At 31.2% G+C, this 20,031-nt stretch overlaps 2 protein-coding genes across 10 annotated transcripts in view; one reads left to right on the top strand and one right to left on the bottom strand.

Annotated features, from left to right (window-relative positions):
* The first annotated feature begins 299 nt into the window (after positions 1–299).
* Cwc25 (CWC25 spliceosome associated protein homolog) lies at positions 300–9,238 on the top strand. Of its 2 annotated transcripts, XM_088223770.1 has the most exons (5): positions 300–491; positions 642–851; positions 2,037–2,363; positions 2,658–4,009; positions 7,277–9,238. In XM_088223770.1, the coding sequence occupies exons 1-5, from the start codon at positions 474–476 to the stop codon at positions 7,278–7,280; spliced, it is 1,911 nt and encodes a 636-aa protein (XP_088079896.1). In that variant the 5' UTR covers positions 300–473; the 3' UTR covers positions 7,281–9,238. The 2 variants fall into 2 exon arrangements, with proteins under 2 accessions (XP_088079896.1, XP_088079897.1); XM_088223771.1 differs by lacking the exon at positions 7,277–9,238 and having other exon boundaries at positions 2,658–5,429.
* Positions 6,782–20,031, bottom strand: part of LUBEL (Linear Ubiquitin E3 ligase) — a 40,002-nt gene continuing 26,752 nt past the window's right edge. For 4 of the 8 annotated variants that reach the window (XM_088223759.1, XM_088223762.1, XM_088223764.1 and 1 more), the window contains 8 exons: positions 16,048–16,245; positions 14,486–14,764; positions 13,837–13,926; positions 13,602–13,753; positions 12,305–12,500; positions 11,134–11,288; positions 8,955–9,123; positions 6,782–7,084 (listed from right to left, as the gene is read on the bottom strand). In XM_088223759.1, the coding sequence (XP_088079885.1) occupies positions 7,055–7,084; positions 8,955–9,123; positions 11,134–11,288; positions 12,305–12,500; positions 13,602–13,753; positions 13,837–13,926; positions 14,486–14,764; positions 16,048–16,245 (1,269 nt within the window). In that variant the 3' untranslated portion in view covers positions 6,782–7,054. Of the gene's footprint in view, positions 7,085–8,531; positions 8,695–8,954; positions 9,124–11,133; positions 11,289–12,304; positions 12,501–13,601; positions 13,754–13,836; positions 13,927–14,485; positions 14,765–16,047; positions 16,246–20,031 lie in introns of all 8 variants that reach the window. The other 4 variants (XM_088223760.1, XM_088223763.1, XM_088223765.1 and 1 more) reach the window with 1 other exon arrangement.

Here is a 20,031-nt window from a genome sequence, read left to right as displayed (position 1 = left end):
AGGTTCGAATCCCGCTCTACCACAATTTGTTTCCCGTTTTTAACGTTTGCAACTTACAAAAAATAATCCCAAAAATAAAATATTTGGGTTAATTAAAATGTCAAAAATATTTCATTCAAAAAGAAAACATGCATTTATCGAAAAATCATCAGACCTGCTAGATTCGGTGTCGGGTTTTCATTTACAAAAAAATACTTCTACATAAATACGTCTACCCGCCCTATTATTTGAAAGTAAAATACAACCGTTTTAGTCTATGATCTTATTGCTTGTCCGAAACATTCGAACTTAACCCTAATGTCCCTAATGCACATAGTCTATGGTCTATGATATCATCTGTCATTTTCAGGTTACGGTCTGGCGTTTTTTTAATATTTAAGTTCGCATATTTAATATAATATGACTTAAGTTCCAGCTTTTTCTGTATTCTACTCATTTTTTAAAAATCATTCCGATCAAACCAAATCACAAAAATGGGAGGCGGTGACTTGGTATGTAAAATTTAGAATAATTTTGTCTAGTATAGAATTAATATTATTTTGGTTTTTGTATCTCTCATAAATACAAATTACGTATTTAATTTGTCTCCAGAGTTTTAGTGTTTATTTTAACGTTTATTGTGTTTGCTATCCCGTTTTCAGAACACAAAGAAATCATGGCACCCAAATACTATGAAAAATCAAGAGAGGGTTTGGAAGGCAGAGCAAGCGGAAGCCAACGAAAAAAGGAGAATAGATGATTTACGGAGGGAAATGGACAGTGAGCGGTCCAGAGAAGAATTAACACAGCACGGGCAAGCATCTGGTGTTTTAGCAGAGAAAAGTAATAAGAAAATGGATTGGATGTACAAGGTAAATAATTTTATTATGGTTTACAAATGGCATTTTAGTATGTGGTTTGATTAACAAGCCAACCATAACATTTTGTCAGTTCTTTCATTAACTTTTCTTTTGACTTTTAATACTTCTTATTTTACTAAATTTTATTTCGTGGTTAGTGCGTTAAACTATTGTGCTTAATGTCCTGGGTTTCACTCTCAACAAATTTGACATAAAATAGATCTATAATAGATAGATCTTAAGACTGATTTGGGGTCTATACCGGAGTTAGGCAAGGCTGTGTCCTCGCACCGTTCTTATTCACCGTATTGATGGATTTTATCCCATGTAAATCAATACCACCTGGCCGAGGTATAGAAGTAAACTCTCCCTAAAGTTGTGCGACTTGCAGTGCGCGGATGACGCGGTTCTTCTAAAAAAATCGTCAGAAAATTATTGACAGACTCCAGAAAAACTCCTCTCGTATGGGTCTTAATATTAATATTAAAAATACCCAGTTTATGTACAACGAATCCGTCCAAACCTTGATCACCCTCTATATTATTGGGCTGAGATTGAAAAAGTTGACAGCTTTAAATACTTGGGAGTTCACAAAACTGAGGATAATGGCATGCACAGATAGCTTGCAACTCACCTAGGAATTGTTGGGACAACTTAAAGATGTCTCTTCTTCATACATGTGGGCTCCTGCCGTCTCGGAAAGCCGATATTTTGACCGAATGGCGGAATTAAGGGACGTGAGAGTCCTGGCTAGTGATATGGTTTCGTGAAGGCATATGGTGATATCTAAATCCTTCTCTTAGGAGTGGATATGGAAAAAAGAAGGAGCTATTTCATAGATTCTATAATCTGGCACCTACAGTGTGAGTCTAGTTAGCTTGCCTTCATTAATAATCAAGATATTAACCCAGTGTTCTGTGCACAACTAGATCGGTGAATTGGGTTGTGGTCCCGTGGCTAGTGTTGCGGACTCACGGATCAGAGGTTCGAGGTTCAAATCCCACTCTATTACTTGATTTCCATTTTCTAATAGTGAGTTATTTACAACTCGTTGAAAATGGTCACCAAAATTTAAATACTTGGGTAAATTATAAGAATGCTAATATTAAAAAAAAAAAAAATTAAAACTAGGTGCGGATAAGTGTCAGGGAGAAGGGATTAGATATCAGGCTGATATTTTTGTTTAATTTATTTCAGCAACCAAATGAAAGCGTTGACAGAGAGCAATACTTACTGGGGAAGAAGATTGACAAGACATTTGAAAAAATTATATCCGAAGAGAAAGTGAGTCAGTCATATGTGAAGCCACCGCCAAAAAATCATGTCGAGCATGAGTGTATTCCCTTCTCCATCAGAAACTGGAGCTCCGATGTTGATCCTAATGATTGCCAGGTGGACATGGCTCGGAAACTCCTGGAAGATCCACTTGTAGCCATTCGCAAACGCGAGTTAGAATCCAGAGCACAACTGCTACAGAACCCCGTGAAGCTCAAAGAACTCACAATGCTTTTAAAAATGGATCAAGTAAGTCTTTTGTAAATAATTAGTCTCTTGCAGATGCAATAAATTTATTACCATAGATGATTATTTGCAGGTTATTTTTATTTAAAAATAAGGTCATAATGTTTTGCTTTAATATTTATTTTATTGATGTACTTGCAAAATTGCTTAATAAATTGAATGAAAGAAATAAGCTAAACATTTTTTAATGCATATTATGATCGAAGGATTTAAAATAAGTTTTTCATGCGCCAAAAATATATAGACTAGAAATTAATTAACTTTTGTGTAATTTACAAAACTGTTTTCATTTCGCAGGCTAAGTCAAAAAAGAAAAAGGATAAAAAGAATAAAAAGCACAAAAAGGATTCTTCTGATATTGATAAAAAATTAGCTGAAAAATTAAATAAATTAAAAGATGTTCACGAAGACAGTTTTGACATCAACGGATTATTACAATCACCATCAAAAGCTTTAAAAAAGTCTTCTAAGAAAAAGAAGAAGAAAAAGAAATCTTCATGTTCAGACTCCGACACTGAACTTGATGTAAAGAAAAAAGGAAATAGTAAACTGCGCTTAGAAGAACCATCTTATAGCAATCAAAAAGACAGTTACAAATCTCATGAAAATACAAATAAATACGACCGCAGTGGGGACGTCAGTTACAGAAAATCTCACCAACGTGAGGAGCAAACCTCACAAAAAAAATATGAAAAAAATATGATTAATCGTAAAAATTCCAGACAAGATTCAGAATCTAATTCAGATTCAAGCAATGATCATAAATCTAAAAATCGAAAGCGCTCCACAAATTATGATTTTGATGGACGTGAAATTACTCATACGGAATTGAAAGAAAAGAAAAGAAGACACGCGATAGAAGATGAATCATGGAAATCCTCAACTGCTATAAAAAAATCTAAATATAGTCACTCAAAATTAAGTTCTAGTTTAGATTCTGGAGATGAATACGAAAATAGAAGTAAAAACTACCGAGAGTATTCTGATAGACATGGTAAAAGCAATGAAGATTTTAAAGATAAACAAAATAGAAAAAAAGAGGAAAAAGGTAATAAATCTGAAAAAGTATACAAAAGTAAGAATGAGAAATCAGATACTTACAGTCACAATAAAAATAATAAATCATATTACAACGAATCAAGAAATCTTAAAACTCCGAAGGATAAACATTCAGACCAAATCAAACCTTCACTTATAATTTCCCAAAGAAAATATAATGATGATAGTGATGAAGAAGATGAGAGGCCTAAACAAAAGCATTATGGGTTAGTACGTGCTGATGGGAGCAAAATTCAGTTGACTAAGACTGAAAATTTGACAGCGTCGATAGCGATGCCAAGTAAGGAGGTAAAAAAATATGAAAAAGCCCGCCCTGTAAAGCTAACGGAAAAAGAAAAGGAGCAGAAACGCAAGGAAATGATGGAGAATGCGACTGAAAGAGACAAAGAACGTGAAATAACTGTATCTAAGTATAGAGACCAACAAAAGAAAATAGAAGAATTGGAAAAAAAACAAAAGTACAAAGATGATTTTGTGGAGAGTCATTTGAGGGAAGCTGCCAAATTCACTAGCGTAGAAAGTAGAATTAAATCAAATATCTATAATATTCAAAGGTCCAATAGACATATGGATTCTAACTTTGCTAGAAGGTAAATAAATAATCAATGTGTCCATACATAGTATACTTTTTCATATAAAAAATACATTAAAATACAAAAATATGCAGTCGTTTAGAATTGCATAAGAAAAATGTGTATAAAAATTTACAATAGCAAATAATGCACTTCTAAACAAACTAATGGCAGGTAAACTCAGTCTTTAAACATTAAAACAGCATTTTGACACTGCAAGCATTGGGATTTCTTTTTGGAAATAAGAAAACACATCATCATATGTTTTTAAAGTAATTAAATTAGTAGTAAACGCAAATAGTCAATATTTTTACAACTGAAGGGCTTTCCACATAGGACCAATTTATTACTTGTAAATATTTATGACTTAACTGAGTATTTAGTCGCATTACGACCATGCAAAGTTACTCGATTAAATATAACTGCAAGGATTCTGCGAACATTACAACTAATTTATTTATATTATAATTTATTATTATATAGATTTATTCTTCATTACACATGTGTGTATAATGTTATGCTACCTTTAAATTACTTTTTTGTTTACAATATCTTGATTGGATTTCCTAAGTAAAAATTCCACAATCTCAAAGGAATATTAACAATGACAGGAAGAATCAACTGTGTTTGATAAGTGATTTTACCCGACTAAACCAATTATTTCTATATTTTGCTTGGCAAAGATAAAATATTCATGAGGCAAGTTTTGAGCATTTAGAAAAAAATCAAGATATTGTTGAGTGTCTTTTAACATCAAGTTTTATTTATTTATAAAAGTTTAAATATAAAATAAATATTATTTTAAAAAATAAAGTTGAAATGCTCATAAATATGGAAATAAAAATAACAGTTTTTTATAGAAATTAAATAAGTTTAACCGTTTGAATGCCAAAAAATCATTCCCTTTCCGCATCTTATGATGCATAGGGCACTGCATTGGTAAACCAATCACAGCGTATCTATCTTGATCATTTTTGTTTCATGCAGGTAAGATGATTAGTCTTACACTTCAGGTGCCAGTCCAGGGACTCTGAAATATTCTAGCGTAAAAATGCCTTTTAAAATAAATATTTCATGTCAACCATGTCGGGAATCGAACCCGAGACCTCTTGCATGGTAGGCAAATGCGCTGACCACTACATCACGAGGCCGACAAACGCCAACTAGCGGGGTGCTAAATGTACCCCAACTACTGAGCATTTTGCCTGCGTACACTGGTTTTAGAGCCTTTTTTGTGATCATAATTTTTACATGAAAACGGAACACAATCACGGATGGGTTTCAATTCTTGGCTTGCCTCTATATAAACTGTATATTTGCGTGCTTTTAACTCTGCAATAACGTCTTAATAAGATTACAACATGACTTAGCCTAATAACTAAAATTTTGTACTTTGTCTATTTTGTACTGCGAATAAAACAAAGACTGCATTACAAAACTGTGCATTTTTTTCAATAAAAACCAATGTAGGATATACAGGTCCTTGAAAAAGTAGTAAAACAGTACGGTATTTATACAAATACTGGATAAAATGGACATCTTCAGTCTATGGCGTTCATTTTCAAACCAATTACCCGTTTGCTGTGCTAATTTGTTTGTAAAAATTCTGTTTTATCGTATCAAGTATGATATATTTTTCAAATTTTTATAAATTTTGTTACAAATAGGCATAAACAATAAATTAACTGTCAAATACTTTTTCAAAAAAATCCACATTTAATTAATTTCTATCAAAATAAAAATAAAAAAAACTGTCAAAATACTGACAATAGTGGCGATTTTATTACATTAATCTATCCCTAAATACAATCAATAATTAACAAATACCAACATTTGTCGTTATCTTTCTGATAAAAACACTTATATTTCTAAAAAAGCTAAAAAGTTAAAAAAGCGCTAAACGAAGAGCAACACAGCAAATAATAGTTTGTCCGCGGTAGTCCTTTTCTTTTAAAACTGAAAAAACCTTGAGAGTAATAATGCGCCTAGTTTGGTAGAATTAGTCTGAAGAAAAAACTGATATTTTATAATTATTCAAATATTGATATTTTTTTGGATTCCAGTCTTTGTCTAAACTTCTTATTTATCCGATTTCTTTACGCATGTATTAGTGTATTTTTATAAGTTATTGGATATTAAAATGCTTATGTAATTTTTCCTCCTGATTCATACGCAGAACCTTTAACACATGGATAAAATTAGTTTTATTTTGTCCATGTGGGAAGCTAACTTTGAATTTATTTTATATAGGGTAAAATGTGATTTGTCGCGTGTCTCATACAATTAAAAAGACTTTGACAATATTATCAAAAATTCATCATAGACTCAATTTTACCCTGGGGTAATATTCCAAACGCTCTTGCGGCCGTAGAAAAAGCTTTTATATATACACGAGATAAAAGTGTTTTCTATGGCTGCGAGAGCGGTTCAGATTAGCACTGCTGTGGTGGATAAAATACGATTTGATGTGTTGCACCTCAAGCCCTAAAATCGCAATCCGTTGAATACGGTTTTCAGCACTGTTATGACGCCAACGATGTTGTTTGATGACGGATATTAATTAGTTTATTCAAAAAGTAATATAAAAACCTATTTTAAGCACTAAAGTCCACAATAACGAGAAAAATAAGGCGAATTCTGCTTGAAGATTTTGAAGCCCAGATTTACGCTCTGGCATTCGAGCGGTTCAAAGACTTCCCTCCCAACTATGATTTAACTGGAGCGTGTTTTTAATGAATCACTTAAAAAAATAAGCTGGATCTAAAAGGATTTTAGTGAAAATAACAAAAGTTAATGTAAAAAATATTTATTTATCTAAACTCCAATATAATGTATTGTGCAGCTTCAGAGAAACTGTACTGGTAACGTTTTGTTAAAGTAATGTCAATCGATTGATATACCTACATAATAATATTCAAAAGCAAATATTGTACTTAAATATTATCTAATTATTGATACAGTAATATTCTTTTAGAAAATATACATAACATTTGATGGTAATTTTCATCCTAAATAATTAAAGTAAAGAATGCAGAGTATTTTATTATCATTCATCTTTGTGCTTCAATCCAGAGGAATTTTCTCTTTAATGATCTGAAAATAACAAAGCAAAATTTACCAATTATTATTAATGTTAAAAATCAAACATTAATTAATTAATTAATTAGCACTTGGTGAGCAATACTGTAATATATTTTTTGAAAATCCTAACATCGGGTTATACCACAATGATCAGTTTGTTTAGTTATGTGGATTAGGTACGCTAACTGAGTTCTTGTATTCCAGATGATACCATCATTGTAAAAATGTTCGTTGGAATTGGATATAAATGACACAGGATTTAATGGAATAAAGAAATGCCATACTTTGTATTTGCAGTGGATATGGTTAAAATAAAATGTATGCTGGAAAGCGGCAAAGACATAACATTTATACAATGCAATAAAAAGATGCCAGAAGAGAAACAACATTCAATATTTATGTGTAACGCAGTGCTAGAAAAAGTTATAAGGTCCAAAGATCCGTTGGAGATTGTGGAATGCATAATTTATCTCAAAATTGTGTTGAACTTTTGGATGTACAACTTATTTTAGGGTTGCATTGTTGAGAGATTGTTATAAATTGAAATTGAAAAATTTTATTTGAAGATTAATTTAAAAGGGAGGATAACCCACTGGAAGAGGATAAGTAAAAAGGGTAGCAATGCAGCAGATAAATGAAATGTCTTACTTTGTGATGAGAAAAAGTGCAGTAATAAAAACAAACATAGGCTAGACAGGTAATAGCAACAGCAATATTGAAAGACTGTTTTGTATTAGAGGGGGTATTTTGGCATTATAATTGCAGACAAGTAAACACGAAAGAAATAATAAGGCGATTTACAACTAGACAAGAGGAAGATTGAAAAAGCGAGTAATTGTTTCTGTTGCAATGGTTTTACATTCATGGGCCAAATCTGACAAAGTAAAAACAGTAAGTAAATTACAGCAGTAGTTAAATAGAAAAATAATTCATAGGTAGGTAGTAATACTATCAATATAATATGTAATGATAATGTAAAGTGATATTTTTAAGACAAAGTGCAAAGCGATTTTGAAAATTTTAAAAACATATATGATAATTAACTGATTTGAACTCATAAAGCAAGCCGATGGTTGTAATTATAGTCTAAAATAATTTGAACAACACATTGATTCAATTAATGAGGGCCGGATTACAAATTGTCATGTCAACAGCTAAAGCATTTCTATAGAATATGAAAATACAAATAATAACGATACAAGGTTGAGAAACTATAGGCGCTTTCTACCTAAAGTCACGTGAAATTGGTAGTACAGTTAAAATAAACTATAATAATAAATTATGAATGAGTGGTTACAGTTTAATAAAACATGATTAGCCAGTTGAAAATGTTAATTTGATCAATTGAATCATTCCACATGAAGGGATGAGATAAGGGGGCAGGGGCATGTACAAACAAAGCAATAGATACACAATACACATGTCTGTGTTATCTGCGATCTGTTAAGAGTGGCAGTACCTTGGCACACATTTCAGTATAGATGGGGTTGGTGTCCCACGGGCCACGTTCAGGTAAAGGAATTGCCCTCCGTCGGAGCTCGGCAACCATCTCATCAAGGTCCATTATAGGAAGCGGATCCACTGTTTTCATTAATCCCACTAGATACTCTATATAATGAACCCTATGAATAAAAAGATGCACCCAAACATATGTGAGAAGTTTTTAAAAAAACGTAATCGTTTTAGTTGTTGTTTTGGGGTATCTTTTACGGACATTATTCTGAATATCTAGCGCAACATTATGCAAAGCACTCTAATGCCACAAATAAAAATATATACATTAATTTAAATAGTTTTTATATACATTATTGCTTTGTCTGCACATGATTACAGAGAAATATGATTTGCAAACAAATGAATGAGCTAGAAAATAAGATTTGACCTCTAGTAGTCGAGTTCTGAATAAGCCATTTAAAGATCCATATGGCTTTGGTGGCAGCTTGATATTTGCACGTTTTACTACCGTTTCCAAGTCATCGGTAGATAATATTTTTGTCGGATCCAAATTGTTTTTTCTCACAAGTCGGGATAGATATTCAACATAATGTTTCCTGTAATGATTTGTGCACAATACAATTTAGTTACTTTATTCCGGGAAGTACACCGATTGTAAAAACCTGTTGAGCATTTTATAAATACAAAAATAAAGTTGTTTGTCAATCAAAATTGATCTCAGTATTTAAATCTTATTTCTACGCAATATGTTACATCATAAGTAGTTAGGTACTGACATATAAAGGTAAAATAATGATTACATTTGTGCTTAACTTCTGTTATTTTGAGTATTTTTAAAATTACTTTTAGTAATAAAATTTCTTTGTTTTTAGAGGTTTTACCATCCACACATGATCAATCTTTTTGTTTTCTTGTAGCATCACGTCTGATCAAGACGAAACTCCGTTAAAGAATGATGGCAATTACATTTGAATTGAAATGTCATCTACTTTGTGCTTGTAATATGTCTATTTAATTATTTACTAGTCATGGGGTAAAAAAATAATTAATCATTTCAAATGAGAATCTGTTCTAACCAATTTAATGACATAAAATTTTTAATACAGTCGAACTTGGTTATAACGATCACGGAAATAGCGAGATCTCAGATATAATGAGGAAACATTAATTGACATTTTAGTTTGCGGTTTTCTTCATACATTTATTCACTTTTATAACGAGTTTCTTCTCGGACATACCGAACAAAAATATTGTCAATGGTTGAGTAAAAACTCTTCAATTGTTTAAAACCATCATTTTCAAAATAACAACCTAAGTAATAAAATCCAAATGGGGGACTAACTTATTACGGATGCCGCTGGGCGTTGGGATCGGTTTACATTTATGATACTATGTAAGTGTCTAAGTACCTAATTGGTGTTTTCGCTGACAGCATTGACAAAGTATCTCACATATGGTTAAAATTGCGTGTAAAAAATCCAAGCTTTGTGAACTTAGTAAGCACAGGCTCGGCACCTCATTACAATTTACAACTTCTTTTGTAGTTTGTAGTTGTAGTTTTGTAGTTGACGTCCATGTATACAGCGGAAATATGGAACAACTATACGCAAGGAGCATGGAATAAATTAAGGGTCACGTATAACAATTCCTACTGACAATTATTCGGATTGCCTAGGTACTGCAGTGCCTCTGAAATGTTTACAGCTGGACGAATAAACACCTTCGCTGCTCTACTTCGACAAAGAGCCTGGAGCCTATGGGAATGACTGAAAAACTCTAATAACGAAATTCTCCAAGCCACTGCAGGGTGGATCCATTCACCGTTGTCCACCGTAAGTGCTGCAATATAAAATTTTATTTTATGTTTATATTTTTGTTTATATTTATAATTATGTTCATGTTTATATGGTAGAATTGGCTCTGCACTATAAAGCCATTTTACTGGAATAAAATAAATAAATAAAAAATGAAATCCTTGTTTCGAGGGTTTTTACTATTTTAAAAAAAAAAATGTTCTGTGGTCAATGTTAATTACAAGTGGGTAATATTAGATAAGTTAAAACCTAACCCTCGAGTTGTAAACATGACTACTAACAAGCTGAAGTGTTTAAATTTGCAAAAAAGTGGCAATTATTTGTAAAATAGAATGTGGCGTGAAACATATTAAAGTGTGTAAAAAGTTTTTTCTATCCTTATTACATTGTCAACACTAAAAAAATACGAATGTTAACTTATCTGAATTTGAAATTTAGAAAATGGTATGTTTGTAAGCATTTATTATAATAATCAATGACAATATGCAATAGTGATTGGATTTAAAAACCTTTCTCTGGCATAACGAGTAATGCTTATAACGAGCAAATATAGTAGCTCCCGTCTTCCTCGTAATAAACAAGTTTGACTGTATTTATTGATAATGGTGTTGATTATGAGTTGTATTTGATTATACTATTGTGGTAGCGAATATGTAATGATTGTGATGAATAAAATGTATATTCAAATCATATTATTTGTGCATTGCAGTGCATTGAAATTACTATTGTACAGAACTGTTGCACCAAATATCAATGACCTATTTATTGACTTCGGACTATTTTATTACTTACTTGCACAATCCTGCTTGTTCTACTTCTATATCTGAATTACAGATGCTGTCAACCATTCCTGTGGGAGTTTCCCTCTGGAGCTGGATTGGGCATTTTGTGGATGTAGTGCCATCTTTTGTTTCGGGAGAATCAACTTGAAACTTTATATTCTGCAGCTGAATGAATCAGATTAATTAATGAAATTAATTTAAATGAAAATAACCATTTAATTAAATACCTAAATTTTAGAATATATTTATTTATTATTTTATTTGTGCTTTATTCAGTTAGTTCATAAGGTCTTAGAAACCAAAATAAAAATTTAATTTACACCAGATATAAAATATAAAAATTTATCAAGAACATAATTTTAAAGAAAAATATGAAAATATTTTAAGGCTTTCTATTTCCTTTATTTCATCAAGTAACTGATTGTATATTTTTAAACTCCTGTACAAGTAATGAGACTTTTTTGACTCTGCTTTTGTATATTTATTTATTTTAAATCTTCAAGTACAAAGAATAAGTACTTTGATGGATTTAATGCTAAAAACAATCTTCTGCCCAACCAAAAAAACAGACTGGTCGAAAGAAGAATTAGTCAAAGTCTTGCACTAATTTTTTTAAATAAAAAAATACAAATATGAAAAATCTAATGAATGAAAAATAACAGCTGTTTTATATGGTTGTTGCATTGTATTGTTAGTTAAATTTTATTCTATTTTTTTATTTGATTTAACTCATCCAACCAGCCATATAATAAATAAAAAGTTATTTAAAAATATATAAAATTAGAAAAAAAAATAACTTAATGCTTTAAAAAAAAGTTAATTTGATAGATTTTAAAGAAAAAAAAAAATTGAAAGTTATATAACAAATCACATAAAGATATATAGGAACTGGTCACTTGAGGTCCTGCTTCAGTGATTTCACAACCTTGATCTCCACCAGTTGGCTGATTTATTTATTGCCTCTAAAATCCTTATTCGTTCAGATATTCCCAAGAGGATCTTGAACATAAAAAGGCCTTAAAATTTTGGCTTGTTTACAGCCTTTTATAAAAGATTGATATCGCAACTGTTTTTTTTTTTTTACGTAGCTCATATTATGGTCATATCACTGACTATGTATATTATGTAATGTTCAGTACATAAATAATTTATTGTATTATTAAATTGAAGAAAATTCTTACTGTCAGTAGAGTTTTTAATTCACGGGGCTCTTTATCTCTTAGATAAAACAAACAGTTTCTGGGATGATGCGAGTGGAGTCCCAACTTGGCGCAGTAAGGACTAAGCCCACATTTGGCCCCCATCATAAAGGGCTTATCACATCCGCAGCAGAACTCGTACTTGCATTGGCTGCAAGTGAAGTGCATACAGCCTCCCCTGAAATACAAAGTTATCTTTGAAAATAAAAAAGGGAAAAATAAATTACATCAAAATATTTTTTTTGTTTGGCCAGCACAAACAAAAAACCAAATCACCATAGAAGAAATAAAAAAAATATTTGAGTGACATGTGGACAATTTAAATTAAATTTTGAACACTGGACAGTCCAGGACAGAACAGGTTTCCCCAGTGAGAGGACTCTTAAATTATTAACATATTACAACAGAGATGAAGAACATTTAAGAGAAGGTAATATAGAAGTCTAGGCATCTACAGGGCTTATGATCTGTCAATGGCCAGTTTAAGTGGCCACTTTACACACGCATAAATAAAGGTTTCAGCTCTTTAACTTCACAAACATCAACAGATGAAAGAATTGAAGGAATATAGATGTTTAAATATGGGCAGAATGGTGAATGTTACACAGTGTGTAAATTGGCCACTTAAATCAGCCATTGACAGGTCATTTGCCCTGTAGATGCCAAGACTTCTATATTACCTTCTCTTAAATGTTCTTCATCTCTGTTGTGATATGTTAATATAAACAGCTCCCAGGGAGTTGAATCTAGCCCTTGTCTACAAAAATTTGGACAAACTCAAAATATTGTTTTTTTTATATTTTAAATTTAAACTTTTTTTTTGCACCACAACAGGCCAGTTACAGTGGTGAATTACAGCACAGAACACCCAGGCCTGAGAAAAATCACATTCAATTTTTGTGTTCTCACCGGGAATCGAACCCAGAACCTTCCGTGCGTGAGTCTTTACCACTACACCACAGAGGCCGTCATATAGTGTAATAATAAAATTGTGTATTTAATTATGATGCAGGTTTCATTATGTTAAAATTTATAATACTAGTTAATATTGAATTGGAATATTTCAAAATGATTTTTTTCAAATTGTGATTTTGACATTGACCAGACAATTTATTCAATAAAAATTTTAGGTCTACACATACCTATAAGTTATAAATATGTACATGTTGACCTTGAAGCTTTGATGTGATAAGTCAATTTTTCATCATGTAAAATAAAACCAATAGGAGATTCGAAACTATTCCAAGAATGCTATTTGATGACAAGAAAAAATTCTCACCGTGAAAGATCAAATCTAAATTTACATTTAGGACAATCAATTCCGTGATCATCCAAATGTTTTTGAACTCCAGCAACTTGAATATCTGGATCATTAGATTCCTTCCATTCGGCAAACTTCTCACAAGAGATGCCCTCATGTTGTACTTCCCACTGAAAATAGTTTGATTCGGATAACAAATTATTTTTATCTTTAATTTTGTCCAGTGTTAAGTCGATAATAATGGAATACTTACAGGTTTTCTACAAAGAGCGCAGGTCACAGACTTGCAGTCTGGACAAACATGACGTTTCTGTCTAGGGGTGGCTATGAATCCTGAAGAACACTAAAAAAAAAAATAACATTTAACATCATATTGTAATAATTACTACCCAATGCTAGAATAATTAAATTTGTTTTACTAAAAAATCGAACAGCGTTCATATACAATCCGTTTGAAAATAAGGCCAGTTAATTGATTTCGTTGTTTGAATTTATACAGTAAATGAAATAAATCTGTGCGCCTTGATTTGTGAGTGTAAATGTGCAAGTATTCATGCGTGCGTTAGAGTATTTAGGTTTGGTGTTGATAGCTGATGATGAAAAGTTGGTAATTGGGGAAAAGAAAGAAGAGGTCTAGGAGTTATTTATTTATAATTTTTTATCTTGTTGGTGAAAAGATCCAAGTGAAAAAATATCCTAATATTTCTTTTGTAACATTTAAAAAAAAATTGTAGTGTCCAGTAATTAATATTGCAAACAATTTTTCTCAAAATTATGATATTGTGGCTCAGTTCTCTTCATAACTAAGAAGACGATTTGTATTATATTGAACTTAGATTATATCTATACATGTACATAAGTACACAAGTTTTTATGGAATTAATTAACATGAAATTGATTACCTCAACACACCATTTGAAGTTGGGATCTTGCATCAATGTTCTGTCTCGTAGTTTTCTTTGGAAAAGCTCATGTACATTGTCATCGAGAATGGATTTCAGAAGGATATCCAAATTGGAGATATACTCTAAAACATCATCCTCATTCTGTTCATGAAGTTCAGGGACCTTGCAGTAAGGACAGGTGCAGTCTACAATACTCCGATCAGTGATTTGGATTGTAAAGTAATTCTTAGCGCATTCCTTGCAGCAGCGGTGGGTGCACTTTAGCATCGATATCATCTATAAAACAACATCATTTTCATAAGAATTATGATAGATTATATTCACCGACATTTTTAGCTAGACTGCAGAAAAGAACAGAAAAGTGATAAAAAAAACTCACTAAGAGGAAAGAGACAATAACCAACAAAAGTGCACTTCGCTACCAGCTCTAGAAATCCTCGTGTAAAGTTCAGCTAGTAGGAACATTTCATCACTAAAGGTATATCTTTTTGGAGTATTAAACCTTTGTTTTTTTAGATAAGACTGAGTATATCAAAATTTGGTATTTAAAAAAATGATTTTTATTATTGTATACACAGCGTGTATTATAAACATTGTCAAATCTGAAACCACAATGATCTGTATGAGCAAAATATCGCCATATTAAAAAAAAAATCAGAAACATTTCAAAATTAAAAAAAAAAAAACAAACGGTCACCTTCTTCTGCAGAGCGCAGAGCTAGCTTCCCCCTCCGGAATCCTATTTTCTACCCTACATAATGAATAAGGCAACCATTCAGTTTTTAAATTATTTTTTTAATTCTAAAACGATTCTAAATATTTTTTTTAAATATGCCAATATACTGATCATCATGGTTTCGGATGTGAAAGGATTTACCATACACGCTGTATACACGATTTTTCAGGGCCATACCGCGAAACTTTGGAGGAATATTTTTTATGTACTTTTTAAAATACCTACCCTAATGAATTATAAAAACAGATTATTTTGTTATTTAAAACAAATTGATTCGACCAATAAAGCGATACGCACCGGACGTGGATTAGGGAAGCGGCTGTGTAGGGGGAGGAGTAGGTTATTACGGAAGGGACGCTGGTCCGAAAAATTAAGGTTTGTCTCCATTTTTTTATTATAATATATTTTTTTTGTTTAAAAAATGTATGATTTTTTAAAAAAGTTTGCCGTGAAGATGAAGTTTCGCGGTCCAGCCCTGAAACACATGTATATACATTATATTCACAATTAAATAATAAATTTTATTATTTTAAGATACTTACTTAGTTCATTACTAATAAAAAATTATGGCTGCAAAAGATCCATGAAAAATATTTTATAATATTGCCAATCAGGCTACTATAATAGTTTTGTGTCAAGATTTAGTGTTAACCTTATTATATTAACCATTTCGTTACATCTCTTACTAGCCAGTTGCACTTGTATGCAGCAATATTTTCAACTAACAGTTCTATGACATATCCTCATAGCCTATTGATTGGCCTTGTTCGGCTAGCCATTTATAAGGGCCACAGAGAAAAAGTTAACCAGCTCATTGAATTACCTCTTCCATGGGATATTTTCCAGTGCAAAGTTCACACTCTTGCTGCAAATACGCCAGAGCTGCTTCTAAAGTGGAGCACTCGTTAGCGGCCATGAGAGCCATGGTCTTGTTAAACTTCATAGTGACCAATTCCAGGGCCACTTCAGCCTGCTCCCACGACGGCACTATACCCTCAGCCATAAGCATTCGAATCTGGCGCTAATGAGAATAAAACGTATTTAAGCACTTGGCTAAATAAAGAGCTCTTGGAAAACATGAACTTACTTGAATTAAAATGTCGTGAAAAATTACATTAAAAAACAAAAATATTTCACCATAATACCGACATTTATTTAGCTAGGTTAATGAAACTTTTGGGAAATATTCATTACCGGATATATTACAAATTTCAAAATAAAATGTTATGAAAAAATATTGTAATATGGAGATATCAGGTTTTTTTTCACTTAAGTCTTTTCAAAATCAAGACAACAAAATATTTGCCGCAAACCCCTTTCACGTGGCGACCTGTTTTTTTTTTTTTAATTTATCATTTTCAGTTCTTTTTGACATTTAGCGGGCAATTTCATCATTTTAGTAATGTAAAAATACTGACAACTATATTATATTTATTTAGTCATTAGATACATTTAATATTAGCAGAATGGCGACCACCAACCAACATATATAAGTGTTTGATACTTTTTAAACCAATATTGGGTACATATATTTTGTTGATTTAAAAAACTTTTTCATTCTTGTAATTTTTTAATATTTGCACTCTCATAAGTATACATACATGTAATTATTGAATTTTTCTTTTATAGATTGTATTATGAATATATTATTTTGAATTTATTTCTATACCCATTTAAATTGTAGTGTACCATAAATTTTATTCTGCTATTGTAAATAGTGTTATAGTTTAAAATATAAAAACGTCTGTAAATAAATATTGTTATCTGCATGTCCCTAAATTAGTTTTTTACTAAAACTCCTTGGAAATATTATATAAAATTATGCATAATATGTTTTAAATTTAAATTTTAAAAAAGGTTAGTAATGTTAGTTTGTATCATCTTAGGTTTACATTTTACCTAATGAATCGTCAAGACTGGTGGGTAGATAATGTATATTATTTACATACAGATAAAAAATTAAAAGAAAAGAATATGCATATAAAGACTGATTCAAGCGGTTACAATATGTAGTTTTCGAACAATACACTGACAACTTAGACTAGATAAGAACTTCGCAAGCGGTTACAAATTGTCTTAAGTAGTCCCAGCAATCGTCCAAACAAACCTTATCTTTAAGCAGTTTATCGATGCTCCTCAACAGTTTAAGCAGTCCTTGTATGACTTGGCTTAAGAGTATAAATTAATTTAAGTTTGACTAGATAGTGGATAGGAGTTTGTAAGAAATTGTTATGTGATGAGTGGTTAGAGGTATAAAGCGAGGTAGTAATGTTTCAGACGTTACCCAAACTTAGCCAATAAAAGTAATACTGTAGGTGTATCTGTCTTGTGAATTTTTCACAAAGGTTCAAACCCCACAACTTGGTTCCCATTTTTTAATGGCGAGTTGTTTACAAAAATTGCAAATGTTTATTAAACATTTGGTGTAGTATTTACTTCCAAATTTAATCCTTAGTAGATAGCTACCGACCGTTTTAGTGAAAAAAATCACGCTTTGAGTCTATTTGCACTAAAATTGTTGTAAATAAAGATACGTTTGATCTCTCTTCACTTTAAAATTTAGTTAGGTAATGCAGAATATTAATAAAATCGACAGTCAATAACCAATAAGTATGAATCTCGAAATTTCAAAAAAAAAAAGGATTTGATCCTTCCTGAAAAGTGTATAGAAAGATTACGAATAATACAAGATGATTTTACCTGCTATTTGAAGACATTTTTCAGCCCAACTGTTTGTTTTGTAATACCTATTCTAATATGCATGCCAATTTTAATTTCACAGAGAACACCTAATTAATTCCATTATACATATACTATATTTCTTATGAAAATAGGATTACTTTATACAGGTTGATTTCGCGAGGAGCACTTGTGGTTTTTAGGCAGTTGTAAATAGTAAGTATAGGTAAAAATACACACACATAATTAGTAGTAGGTGGGTAATTAAAGTTCGAAAGTTTTCACCGCTTTTCAGATTCTTGTGACGAATACTTGCCAACGTTTCGGATAGTATAATAGCGTCCATCATCAGCTCAGAAAAACATCACAAGTCAAAAGTAGTAAAAATTGATCTACGGCTGTTTTTTGTACGTGAAAGTATTGATATAATAGCTGATTTTATTTTCTTTCTTTATAAACTTAAAACTGATTAAAACATGACAAAAACCGAATAGAATAACAATTGATATGTTCCGCCAATGTATAATTTCAAGGGTTTTTGCCAAAGTTTAGCGAAGATTGATTTAAAGCAGTTTGAAGTTTCAAAACTCACGAAGAAAATTGCGAAAATGTTCGTGATAAGACGATTACCCGCGTAGAGTATATACATATATTAACCGACATGTTAATCGGTTACCTCTTAACTCTGTTATTTTTTTCATTCGGATTAGGTATTCACTTTTTAACTACTGACTATAATTTAATTCGTTATTCGGTGCAATTTTAAAACACAATTTATCAATTTGTACAGGTACCAATAATGTTTAAGTCAAACATTTAATAATAAAACGGAAAAATGTGAAGATGGTACGAAAATTAAAATTCTTAGATCATTTGATAACTTTACTAGTAACCGTGCACGAGATCCCGGTTTCGATTCCGATAAGGTTGCCATGAAAATTAAAAAAAAAAAACCTTTTTACATTGCAATATTTCGCTGTCCCCAGATGGGCTGATCATCTGGCCTTCATTTTACATATCATCAAGATACTCTGAAATGTGTGTACCGATCCAGTTCCCCTATACACCATTAGGTACTGGCCAGGTAATTATGAAGAATAATGAATTTATATGATTCATCCGAAACTCCATTCTATGAACGAGTATAAATGTTCGATTATTCTCATCAATCAGTAACGGGTATCGATAATATTAGAGAAGCATGGATAAAATAACGTAATTCAAACGGGTAAATCCCCGCGTTTTCCACTGTGTGCAACTTTGCATAATAGTATCTACTTACAAAGACTAACTTGGAAATAAACTGAACTCAAAATTAAAATATTGTATAGGTATGATGGGTATGGATGGTAATTTATTTATTGGTCCACTGCGATCAGCAAGTCAGCGGGGTAGTTTCAAAATGCTAATATTTTTATGGTAAATTTATAAAAATATATTTTATTTATCACCATATTGTATAGATATATAAATCTATAAATTGTTTACTATTTACTTTTATTTATTGTGTTTTAGCTAACGTGTAATCTCAAATCAAGCACGAGAGGTCTTTTCTTTTTTGGTGCGGTATTTCGTTTAGTTTTTTTTCTTTTGCACTTTTCACCTACGTATTATTTATTTTAAAAAATGTATCTGTTTATAAATTATATTCAATAAATGAAAAATAAACATACAGTTTTAATATAAAAATCAAACACTGATTTGAGTCTACTGAACACTTTATTTTATTTTTACAAAATAAAATGTTCAGTAAAATGTTTTTAAAATAATCAGTGTTTGATTTTTATATTAAAAGTATAAATATGGAGTTCTACAAAATAAACGCCAAATCAATAAATAAAGAAAAAATAAACACTTGAAAAAATACTTTTTGTGTTACTTGCACGCTACTTCGACTTTTTTCAAATTGTGATTTTAAATCCCGTATTATAACCATTTATTACTTATTGTAAATATACGTGTACTTGTATGTTTAAATCTAAAACGTTGAAATTAGTAAGCGAAATGTTTTGGTACCTAGAGTTAATTGTAATTATAAAAAAATAATGTCAAGTAGGAACTTTATTCCACTCATTTTGATAAAACAATAACCGGTTTCATTGCTCTAATGACCAGTCTGACGATGTCG

The sequence above is a fragment of the Micrasema longulum genome, unplaced genomic scaffold (genome assembly GCF_059751315.1).
Source record: "Micrasema longulum isolate JH-2025_06_02 unplaced genomic scaffold, ASM5975131v1 h1tg000251l, whole genome shotgun sequence".
In the NCBI taxonomy this organism is placed as follows: Eukaryota; Metazoa; Arthropoda; class Insecta; order Trichoptera; family Brachycentridae; genus Micrasema; species Micrasema longulum.
This window is presented reverse-complemented; position numbering and strand designations above follow the sequence as displayed.